At 39.3% G+C, this 12,434-nt stretch overlaps 1 protein-coding gene across 1 annotated transcript; it reads right to left on the bottom strand.

Annotated features, from left to right (window-relative positions):
• Positions 1–2,003: 2,003 nt before the first annotated feature.
• nubp1 (nucleotide binding protein 1 (MinD homolog, E. coli)) lies at positions 2,004–12,419 on the bottom strand. The gene is made up of 10 exons (XM_051388985.1): positions 10,753–12,419; positions 10,045–10,149; positions 9,710–9,843; positions 8,358–8,426; positions 8,157–8,189; positions 7,350–7,440; positions 7,059–7,213; positions 4,682–4,792; positions 3,796–3,982; positions 2,004–3,330 (listed from the first exon to the last, which is right to left on the bottom strand). The coding sequence occupies exons 1-10, from the start codon at positions 10,781–10,783 to the stop codon at positions 3,278–3,280; spliced, it is 969 nt and encodes a 322-aa protein (XP_051244945.1). The 5' UTR covers positions 10,784–12,419; the 3' UTR covers positions 2,004–3,277.
• Positions 12,420–12,434: the final 15 nt, after the last annotated feature.

The raw sequence follows: 12,434 nt of genomic DNA, 5'->3' as shown, positions 1-12,434 counted from the left end.
AGGGATGATTAAGTTTTATTTTCTAAAGGAAATGATTTTGTTCAGGAGGTGTTCCCAATAAAAGAGGGAGGTGTTTTTGTGGCAGGAGGGGAGGTCTGTTAAAGTAATTGTTTCATTTTTTTGTGTGGGAATGTATGTGAGAGAGGTTTTGATAGTCTGGAGGTAGACGTGTCATTATTATTAGGAAGTGAGGTTACATTATGCTTACACACACTGAAACTCACTGCTGTGCTTTATTTCGACTTTATTAATTAGCATACATTTTGTGTGATGATAAATTATATTGCTATTTTACATACAGTCTACAACATACACACACAGCTTTGTTTGATTTACACATCATTTTGAGAGCAGTACCACAACCCACACACTTCTAAAACCAAAAAAAAAAAAAACATTTTCAACACAATTCCATAGTACATAGCCACTTTTTTTTTTATAAATACATAATTATTCCATTCATTACAATCATTTTCACTGGATGTTTGTCAAGTTATTGTTTCACTGATTTAGGGACTTTTCTTTGTGTAGCAGAATATTACAATGGAGGAAATACATTTGTTTATTTCCCCAATTGAAACTCCTCCCCATTGCATTTTCAGTGTGCTTTCACACATTTATGGCTTCACAATCACAGATATACAGCAATTATTTACACATAACCAAACACCCTTTATGCAGTACGCTCTGTTCCTCAGTCGCTACATGAACGTACATTTGCGAACCTTTGTCATTCTAAATATTAAATGAGTCACTTTATTGTCAAGGGATCAGGACTGGTTTGGTAAAACATGGCACAATTTACTGCCATGCCCCATATTCATTATGCTTCATTTGCTTAGTTTCACCCCAGCAACACCTGTTGCTCTACATTCGAGGTCATCTGTAAAGTTAATGATGGAAAGGCAGCTTGTCGATCAAAGGTCAAGACTTCAAAATTTAAGAATAGATTTTAAAATAATTTGATTTTACATTTTATTTTAAATATATTTAAGGAAGTTGAAATATTTCTTCTCCCATATCACAGTACAGCATACTGCTTCCAAGAAACCTGTTTTGTACACTTATTATAAGGTTTCCTGTGTATTGAATCCTTTACACATCACAACTACATAGTATTAATGTATTACGTAAAAAATCTTTAATTGCTTTTCCTTATATTCTGGGAAATGTAACTGACTGTATTTTTTCAATTATTTCATTTTTCTACAAAACAGAATTGCAGAAAATAGAAGAAAATATTTTAGTGCTTAAAGTCATACATTTATAACTCGACCTGACTGCAACGAACACTATTATAAAATAAATGGAGATCTATGTGGGTATAATGTGTGAGAAACACTTGATCTGTGTGGCTGTGGCTACTGTTGTTTTGTCTGTTAGCAGGATGCAGATGCAGTTTCACATGTGTTTTTTAGTGAACCCCAGAGGAACTATGACTATGTATGGCAAAGTACACGAGAACCACTCGCACACACAAATAAAACATGGCAACAAGACATGGCAGGCGAGAGCCAACGGCATTATCAGTTAGAAAGCTTGCAAGATTATCTCAAATAATCTTTGATTTATAAACAAATAAAACAAAAGAGACCTACTTTAATAAGTGAGTCAGTTTTTTGGCATTTGCCTTTGATTGTACAGTAGAGTGAGACAGGAAAGGCATGGGAGAGAGAAGGGATAACGTGCTCTCGGGTTGGCGTATGGGAATGTGTCCCTAGCAGTGGACTCCCCAGTTTCCACATTATGTATTATGTATAAAGGAAAGCTGCGCAGGACTTGGTGTATTCCTGGTTTTATACATGTGGAAATTTCAGTGCATATGTAGTTCTCAAGTTTTGTGAGTACAATATCTTTCTGAATGAAAGCTGCAGTGTCTTTTATACATGAGGCCCCTGGGCTGGACTCAAACTCAGGCTGCTGTGGCAAGGACTCAGCCTTGGTATGCACTATGGATGTGCTACCCTAATAGTTTGATTTAAAAAAAAATACGCTGAAGGTGATTTCAGGTTTGGTCATTTATTTTAGAAATCTGTTACAGCAAGTACATATATATTTCCAAAACAATTGTTTAGAACATATGAATAATCAAATGAACATACTAATTGACAATCAGGAATCAACCTCTACATATTATGTTGTCACTGATTTTCTGTAGATCAGGATTATCTGAGATACTCAGGTCATAATTACATCTGGTCAGTAAAGAAAAGGAAAACCCACCATGAGTCGAATGATACATTTTGCTTGCAGCTTTTATGTATTTTTTTTTATGAATTCACATTTTTACATTCACTAGACGTGCTAAAAACAAAACAATGCATCTACATGGCTTCAAAGATTTTCATCTCCATACAGTCTTCTCATTTCAAATGTGGAATGATTACAATCAATGAGAAAACAGAATCAAATGAGAAGCTGGATTTTCATACTATGCTGATGATCCTGTGCTTTGTATTTAGAGGACTAAATCCAACTGATGGTACCATCATTTGACTTAATACTGATTCACTGTAACCAGGGATAGTGACGGCCAATAGATCCACAAACACAACTCAACGCAACAAAAACACTCTTGGAAGGGAATGGTGTTTGGCACTACTACTTGATTCATAACATGATCTCAGATTTAACTTTCCCAAATACTCAGACAAATGAGCTATTTACTTCTGCTGGAGTAATGTTTAGTAAAAGCTACTGTACACAGCTGTTGTAGGTGTAAGTATACATTTGTGATTTTTAAAAATTCAAATCTTCAGTATGAACCAGTGGGCTTGTCACTTAGAACCAGAGGCTGTGTAATGACGAGAGTATTGAGAAACAGCGTAACGCATTGTGGGGTTTTGTAGACAAGAAATAATATTGCTAACTTTATCTTTTAAGATAAACATTTACAATTGCCTTATATCAATTTTATTAATTATCCCTCAGGGATTAGAAAGTGTATTTATCTCAGCTAAAGTAAGTGTTATATCAGTGCAAACTTAGACCCAAGTGCTTATACATACACTTAGACCATTCATCATTATAGAGCTGTAATTATTTCTAAATATTCACTTTATTACATCGTGGAACTAGTCCATATTATATCACAATTAAATGATCATTGAAGATGTTGAGATAATTCTGGCAGGCTTTTTGGTGAGTGTTGTGAAATTATTAATGGTAATAGCTTTCCTATGTGTGTTTCTTTCTCAGTCAGTCAGTAATTTCTGCCACACTCATCATGTGACCTCTCTCAGTGTTCTGGTCCAATATGGCTGCCTTCTGAGTGAGTTCAGGTGGTGCTCTGCTCCTCTGTCACACGGTTGGAACAGTAGTCCTTAATACCTGGCGGAGGAGAAAGGAGAGTAGTGTGACGATGATGAAGGGGTGTTTTAATGGACTTGAAGATTTACAAGGACACAAACATATCGGTTATTAAAAGGTGTATGTGATTTTTAATGAATGTCTGCAAACAAAGTAAAACTGTGACACAAACCACTCCTCAACCATAATCTCATGATGCAAGTACAATTATTGAATTTCAACCTCTCCTTCTTCCCCTTTAGTTAGCTGCTTCCCATTTGTAAAGCGATCACTTCTTCTTTCAATACATTTAATCAGGAATTGGGACAGCAAGTAAACCTAGTCATCAAAAATAAAGAAAGGACTTCGCTGGAAAACTCAAAATATGTCTGTGTACGTATCATCTGCGAGTGCATCATCCCTTACTTCCTTACTCAGGAATTTCACAAAACCAATTATATTATAGATCCTGGAGTTGCTTACGTACGTGTTCCTAGAAACACTCACTTTGCACAATATTCTGATAGACTTCAGCAGAAGGAGAGTCAGGTACTTCATTGAGGAAGGACTTGCCCTCGTCACAGCTTCGTGCTATCCTTGGGTCTAGCGGTACCTTTCCTAAAAGGGGTAGATTCAGATCAGCACACATTCGCTCTGCGCCCCCAGTGGTTGGGGGGAAGATCTGCGACGTGTTCTACAAGAGAGGAAAAAGACAAATCTGAGTTATGTATGCATTTTCAGATTCTATGGACTCTAAATTACATGGGATCTGTACTACTCTGTTATTGAAATCTATCATAATCTTGCATATTTTTTCTATAATTTTGTTATAGTCAGTTTCAACACTTTCCACACTTTCTTCATGCTGAAAATTAGAGCTAAACTAAATCATTTGACTCATCTGCAAGAACGGGACTGGAAAATCAGTCCTGTCCACCATCTGCCACACTTCAAATTAATATATTTTAATAACATGTTAATTGTTGTGTAAGAAGGAGGCTGATCAAGAGGTGTCCCACCAAGAATACCATGTTAGGGAACAAAAATACACCTGCATGTGGATGAAAACCTGCGCACTGCATGCTCACGTTGGGGCTTTTTCAGACTGAAAGGGAAAAATTTGAATATGTTGATAGCATCAACCTTGCGGCAATTTAGCTTGCAACTTCTGCTCCTCTTCGCTGTGTGTTCTTTAGTTGTTTGGCAAAACAGTGCAGACAAAGGATGACAATTTCTGTGACAGATGCACCGGAGCTCTACTCTACTCTCTAACACGTACGCACGCACACACGAGGATGAAATCTGCAACCAGTTTATGGAAACATTGTCATGTTTGATTGCATTGGCTGCATGTCTGTTTGCATCATTGTTTATGTGCGCAGCTGTCAGTGACCTTGCATGAAGGACAAACGAAGCCACTCATGTTTTCCACCACTCCGATGATCGGCAGCTTGACCTTCTGACAGAACCGGATCTCCTTCCGTACGTCCTGCAACGATACCTCCTAGAGAGAGACACAGAAATAGAAAAGACAGAAAGAAAAAGAAGGGTGAGAGAGAGAGTGAGTGAGTGAGAGAGAGAAAAAATACAAATGAGACAATTAGAAAAGCAAAAGCAAAAGCACTGGCTTAAATAGTTTTCCCTTTCCTCACAACAGTGAGAAAAACAGTAAATAAACTGAGCTGAGTTAGTGGCTGGGAATGTGTTGGGGAAAAAAACCCTACTCTGTTTGACATCAGCCAACAACAGCTTGGCATCAATTAATCAGTCTTTAACAGACTGGCTTTTTTGCTTGGTTCATTCCCTCGTCTGTGGTTAGTGAGACCTGAAAAAAATGAGGAAGTGATTCTGCTGCTGTCTGACCTCACAGGTCTTGGTCTAATTTAAGTATCAGGAAGTGTTTGCTCAAAAGTTAAATCTTTCACCAAACTATAATAAAATAGGATTGAGGGACACAGCGGCTATACAGCCCCAAGAATATGTATTGTATTGTACTGTATTACTTTATAAATCCCACAACGAGGAAATTTCCTTGTCACAGCAGCAATTACTTGAAATAAATAAATACAGATATTAAAAACTATGATAAAGTGGTAACGCTCTGGTATGATGGTAATTTGAAAAACAGAAACTACAACATTGATCAGGTGTTGTAGAGTCTGACAGCGGCAGGGATGAAAGACCTTCTTAACCTCTCCTTCTTACACTGTGGGTGTAAGAAGACCTCAGTCTCCTCAGCAGGTGGAGGCAAATCTGGCCCTTCTTGTAGAGAGCATGGGTGTTGTCAGTCCAGTCCAGTTTTTATCTGAGGTGAACACCCAGGAATTTATAATTATCTACCATTATCTACAGCAATGCACAGTGTGTTCTGTCATTTTTCAATCAAAACCAGCATTAACTGTTTCAGCAGTTTGAGCTACAGCAGCTCGTCTGTTGGATCGGACCACAGCCTTCAGTCCCCACGTGCATCAGTGAGCCTTTTCTTCTGAACAGCTGCTCTGTATTGTATGTACTGTGTGGCTAACATTTAACTGCTTTTACGGTGTCTTGTATAAACAAATAACAACTAAACATGCTGGATTATAACTTTATAAGCCGCTGGCAGCTTGTGCAGTTATGCTGTTGCCACTGGAGCATAGACTTTTTATAGATTTATGATAAAATAGCATCCTCTTTTGGTTGGGCTGTATTGTAGTTGCATTTTGCAGATGAATAAATAACACCATATAAAAAGTGAGAGGGAAACAACAGCTGTGTGGTGAAACACTCTGATCACTTAACTGCCTATCATTCTCCAGCGAATATATATTTATATAACTTTCAGTGTTTCCTCTATGTTGATTTTGGAGTGGCAGCCCGCCGCTGTTAAAAAAAAAAATCCTAGAGGAAACACTGACTTTATACAACCATATTTAGCAAAATAACATCAATTTAGGGGGAACTTAAAGATCATTCTTCAATGTCTCAGACAGAACTTCCATATCATTTGTTCTGTATCTGCAACATGTTGCAAAAATGTTTTGGTTATCCCTACAATACTGACACGTGGTAATTATAATGTGTTGAAGTGTAGGCTGATGAAGCTCTTTGGTTAAGGTTAGTCTGTCAGTCTGCCTCATGTGCTTACACTTCCCAGAATTACTTTCCATAACCCCCCCACCCCAAATGACAAATAGTAACTGTTTAGTAGTGAATTTCCCTGTGGGTTAAACACGTAGGAGGAGAGAAGAAGAAGAGGGGAGTAGTGACAGTCACCACAGTAGTGGTGTGAGGGGTTTACCAGCTGAGATAAAATGAGCTCCAACCACTTTCACTCACTCACACACACACACAAATAACTTTACTGTCTATAAAAACAACATTGCTGGAATATGGCTGTGTCACAAAGAGCCAGAGATACCATTGTCCCCATGGGGATAAGATCATTGCATTATGTTGCGTATTGAGTTTAGGGTGTGTGTCTAGATTTCTAGCCCGCCAGCAGTTCTCATTCTCTGTCTGTTATGTAATATCGTTGTGGCTTTTAGTGTCACTATGACTAACTATACTTGCTAGAGTTAGATGAAAACCGTTGGCTCAACGAACAACTCCAGGTGGTTGCAAGTCATTCTGGGAAATGTAAGAAATCACCAACTGAGGTACAAGTAGTCAAATCAGATACAGTGAAAGCAGACGATATCTAAGGACGGAATTTCCCTTTACAGTTGCAGCAAAGGCTGTTCATGCTACTTATTGCAGCATCATAGGTTATATATCTGAGTGTGCGTTACCTGTGGTGTGGTGATGATGACAGCCCCGTCGACATGGGTGGCGCTTAGGTACTGGACAATTGACAGGTGTTCATCAGAGGTGCCAGGGGGCGTGTCCACGATGAGGTAATCAAGGTCACCCCAGTCAACATCCCTCAAAAACTGCTTGATCATCCCTGATTTTTAGAACAAAGCCACGCAGGTTATATATTATATAAAGAAAAAAATATTTTCACACACACACACACACACACACACACACACACACACACACACACACACACACACACACACAAACACACACACAAATACCATTCTTCTTGGGTCCTCTCCAGATCACAGCATCGTCAGGGCTACTGAGCAGGAAACCAATAGACATGACCGCCAGGTTGTCGTCCACATACTGTAACATACACATACACACACAGACACAGACACATTTATGTTGTATGCAATCTCTTCACAGAATTAAACATTAAAAACTAAACATGGTTTCTATGCCTTCTTAAATACCAAATTCAAGGTCTCTGAGGACTTTCCAGGCCCAGTTTACTCAAATTCAAGGACCCAAAATGGCATAGTTATATGAGTGCGATGCTACAAGCTCCACTGCGGCTCGTGCTCGTAGTACAACAGGGCAATGTGGAATAAAAAAAACAGCACAACAAGCCGCTATTGTCAGTTTTACAAGTATAACCAAATATGTGTTTCATGTTTTAAGATTTTAAGATTTAAGATTTTCTGATGTTTGTTCTTTTGTTTTTGTGAAGCAACAGATTTTAGCACTGTGCCCAAGACAAATTTCCCCCTCCGAGACAATATAGTTTATTGTATTCTAATCCATAGTTTGAGACCCGAATCAAAGTTAATTAGTGTTACAACACTATACATTTATAATGAGAGCTTGCAGGCTTTACAGCTCACGGACGTCAATTAAAAAGAGTGAGGTTTAAAAAAAAAAAAAAAAAAAAACTCGCAATCACATCTTATTACAATTTCTATTCTTGCACAAATCATGCACTTTCAATGACACAGGCCTTGATTTTTCCTCCCTCAAATTCACAACCTTCCAAGGACCTGTGTGAACCATGCAAGCTTGACAAACTTGAACTGACTCACCACAGGAGACCAGCCTGAGCCACTCTGATGAACCTGCGCACAAGAGGACAGATTACACACCCACTCTGAAGCAAAAGGCATAATATGATTGATGTCAAAGAAAGAAATTAAGAAAGATAGATTGATGTTTTTCATACTGAAAAAAGTTTTTTTTAAATCACTGTTTGTGTATCGCTGTCAACATTTCTGACCAAAACTCACCTGTTCTCCCTCTAAGCCCATGATCCTAGGAATGGATGGACCACAGATATCTACATCCAGCAGGGCAACCTAAAAACAAAAGAGAAAGCACTTTTTAGTCTGTGACAGGCTGAACTGATCTTAAACCTAAGATTCAGTTTTGTAATCCTGTACAAATATCAAGCATCCATGGTCTTGGCATTTCTCAAGAGCAACACAGAAGATTTTTTGGCTGCGTGCTACAACGTGAGACTTTATTGCTGGCTCGTGTCGTGACTGTGACCTGAAGTCCAGAGAGGCAAAACTGGACATCAGAGAGAGGGGGAGGACTAGGCTATATCCACATTTGTTGTACCACAGCAGCTACACAGGTAAAGATGGTTTGTCACGGAGGCAGAGTCATTGTGAGGTGTTCAGTCTTCTTGATATGATATGATATGAAAGAAGTAACACAGGTCTATGGTTTACAGTAAGCAGTTTACATGTGGCTTTAACTCACTGAAGTAATAATCAGTAAAACAATGGGCCTCATGCAAGAACCACTCGAACGAACATCTTCGTTCTCAAGAGGCGTGTACGACTGATTTAGGAGAACTTGCTGCATTCACCATTTTCTCTTATTTAAGGAGCGTTTTTGCTGAATCTGTACGAGCACACCACACGGGGAAAAAAAGCAAGAGAAAGTTAAGGTGAGAATAAGAAAAAGTTCTTTCATGAGGCCCAGTGAACGCAATGGCACTCAGCTGTGGTTTAGAGCTGTGGTTCTAGTTAAAGTAGAAGACGTGGGGGTTTAAAACGCAGCTGTATACTAAAGTTAAACCTGATTGCTGAGATAAAAATACACTGGTCACAAAGCGACAGCTGCTGATCTGGGCCAATGATTTCAGCTGTAGAAATCTCAACTGTATGACTTTAAACCTCAGTTAAGCCACGTCTGCAGTGACCTCTAGTGGCGCTTAGTAGATTTCTACCAGAGATATATACTTTATTAATTCCCTATTGGAGAAATTGTTCTTTTCACTATTTTTTATTTTATACACACACACACACACACACAGGCTAAAATGCACACTTCATGTACTTGTGGACATGCAAACAGAGAGAGAGATGGTGGAGTGATAGTGACTGTACCAGTGGCTGTTCCAGGCACAGTCACTGAGTTTCCACTAAACCTCAGGTACAGTGTAAACCGCAGCTTCAAAGAGGTAAAGAGACCACACAATTGCGTTCCAGACAATATTTAAACTCATTTTGAAACTTCTATGCAGCTACCTCTTTTCTCTTTCAGCTCAGAGAAAATATATCACCCTAGCAGTAATATGTGGGAGTTTGGTAACTGTTGGTGTTGGTGTTGCTCTGTGGTTTTATATTACCTCCTTTGTGCTGTCACTCGCCAGAGCGTGAGCCAGGTGAGCGCTGAAGGTACTCTTGCCTACTCCTCCTTTCCCAGACAGCACGAGGATCTTGTGTTTGACCGTCGACAGCTTGGCTCCTATCTCTGCTATGGCTGGAGAGGAGATGGTTTTTGGGGGAGGAGATCAATGACGGAGATGGGTTATTGTGTGAATCAGCGGCACCAAACTCTCAAATGAGACATAAGACATGGATCCACTGAGCTATTTGTTGATTTAAAGCTGCTAACTTGTCTTGTCCAGCCTCATTTTATATATCAGATTATCATAATATCAAGATATGGGAAGAGTCTTACCAGGGTCGGGGGCCTTGGTGGCTCCAGAAGCACACACTTTCTGGTTGGGACAGCCCTCACATGATGAGGACTTCCCTGCTTGCTCACTTGTTGTACCAGGGCAGTCTGACACAATTAAACAGAGATCAATAATCAGTGTGTTTGCTTTTTACCATCTTGAACTGATCAGAACCCCATACATGTTCTGCTGGCTGAAGTTGTGGTGCAGCCATTAAGGAAACATCAAGTCTTGGGTTTAAATATTTCATATATGAAACAATATGCGGCAGTTCATCACATTCAAACGTTCAGTACTGTTTAAGTAGCTTTGTGTCAGTATTAAACCTCTTGTTCAGACACAAATGAGCAGTTTGTGCAATGTCATCTATCCGCTGACGTTTATCTAACGGCTCTGAGGAAAAAACAACTGCGTCACTGAACTTTAACATTCAAGAAGCGTTGAATTTGATCTAAATGTCACCAAAAGTGCCAGTACAGATGAATATTTAATCATATTTGAGCTAACGTATACCCCAACTACCTAATATACAAACAACAACACCCCGAAAACAAACAGGAACAGTGCAAGTAACAGTGTCGCCAACGGTAACAGCAGACGTTAGTTTAACAACCTCACCGTAAAGACAATGACACAAAACGCTACACAGCGAGCTAACTATTCTGTCTTGGAGGTAAAAGTCCCAAATAAATATTAATTTAAAAACTCACGTTCTGGTGCGTTATCGGGTACGTCCGCCATTTTTACACTAGTGTCCCCCAGTTAAAGTCTTCCCCCTTCGAAGGTTCCGGATACGCATTAAGCCATTGATGCAGATTTTCCAACCTACCTGTGTCCACTAGGGTGCGCTGTAGATTGAGTTATGTTAGCAAAAGCGGCATTCACACACACACACACACACACACACACACACACACACACACACACACACACACACACACACACACACACACAGGAAAATGAGACAGAGAGACAGGCCTGTATTCAAGTCTAATACAGCTTTGGATTAAAGCTGCTAAAACGAACAGGTCTGACAATGTATGGTCTCATGCAATGTCTTTTCTGACACAAATTATGTTGTAATCAAGCAAGATTTTGAAGCTTCTCTATCTGGATATATTTGTTAAGTATATTTTCATATTAATGTGACATTTCAGTACATGACACACAATAAAGATAAGTAGTTCAGTGACTCAATGTCCTCACGAAGCATCGACAATGCAGTTGATACGAGTAATACCAGATTGCTGTGCAAATAATTTATATATATGATAACTATTATACAACAACTTTAAAGTGTGGCACCTTGACGTCTTTCTCCATCTCCCTAACCTTTTCTTTCTCTGGGAACACGTGTGTTCCATATATTGTTCCACTGTTTCATTTCAAACACATTCAAACTTTGTGTTTTATTGGCTCACTGGTCATTATGGGAAAAAGGCGATCGGTTGACAGAGTATTATTTGTCTGGCTTTGAAATCAAAGAGCAAGTGAGAGGGCGAAGAGACGTGCATGTATGTGCACTGTGTGTCTGTATAATGTGAGTGAAACATCACTTGATGCATTACTCACAGATCTTATGTTTCCTTGTCAGTCTATGTTTATACGTACATTTCTGTATTTTTTTTAAATAGGTAGGTTTGTGTATTTAAGTGTGTGTGTGTGTGTGTGTGTGTGTGCGCGCACTTGTATGCGTACATGCCTCCCCTCACTGAATTGTTTGCCCTGTCGAGAGTGTGTAATGTGATATTTTCTTTGTGTTGGCCCATCCGTCACTAACTGACAAACTTATTCACACAAACCATTGGCAAGCTTTAGTCACTGCTCACCACTGCTTTCACAAGGATGGTAGGTTGTAGTCAGCCACAATACAGTGTATTAAAACTAGACTGTGCGGTCCCGGCAACACATATTAGGTAAATTACATCAGCAGTTTTCCATAATAATGCATCTGAACTGTATTTGTAGGTACACATGATGAGGTTCTAAATGGACATTGTTACTGATGAGGTAAGATAAAATGGTTCTTTGGTCAGACACTAAGACAGACACATGCAAAGAGTGAGCAAGAGGTGCAGAACAGAAAGAGAGAGAGAGAGAGAGACCAAAGAGCCGGGGTGACATTAGGTGTGTAATTCATCCCTTGAGGCTGAAAGTCTGAGCAGAGAACAACAACAGTGCAGCCGGAGACTTAGTTTGGAAGAGTTGTTTGTGAAATCATATCCTCTTCCTCTTCCCCCTTTGCTATTGCTCCTATGGCTCTCCACGCCCTTTAAAAAGGCTGAATTAGCTCTTTGAATGGAGACAGAAGACACTCAAAGCTGACATTATCCAGTTTACAATGCTCTTGCTAAATCTCCAGACGGAGAAAACAAACTATATATCACCTTTA

This window comes from Dicentrarchus labrax, unplaced genomic scaffold, assembly GCF_905237075.1.
Source record: "Dicentrarchus labrax unplaced genomic scaffold, dlabrax2021, whole genome shotgun sequence".
In the NCBI taxonomy this organism is placed as follows: Eukaryota; Metazoa; Chordata; class Actinopteri; family Moronidae; genus Dicentrarchus; species Dicentrarchus labrax.
This window is presented reverse-complemented; position numbering and strand designations above follow the sequence as displayed.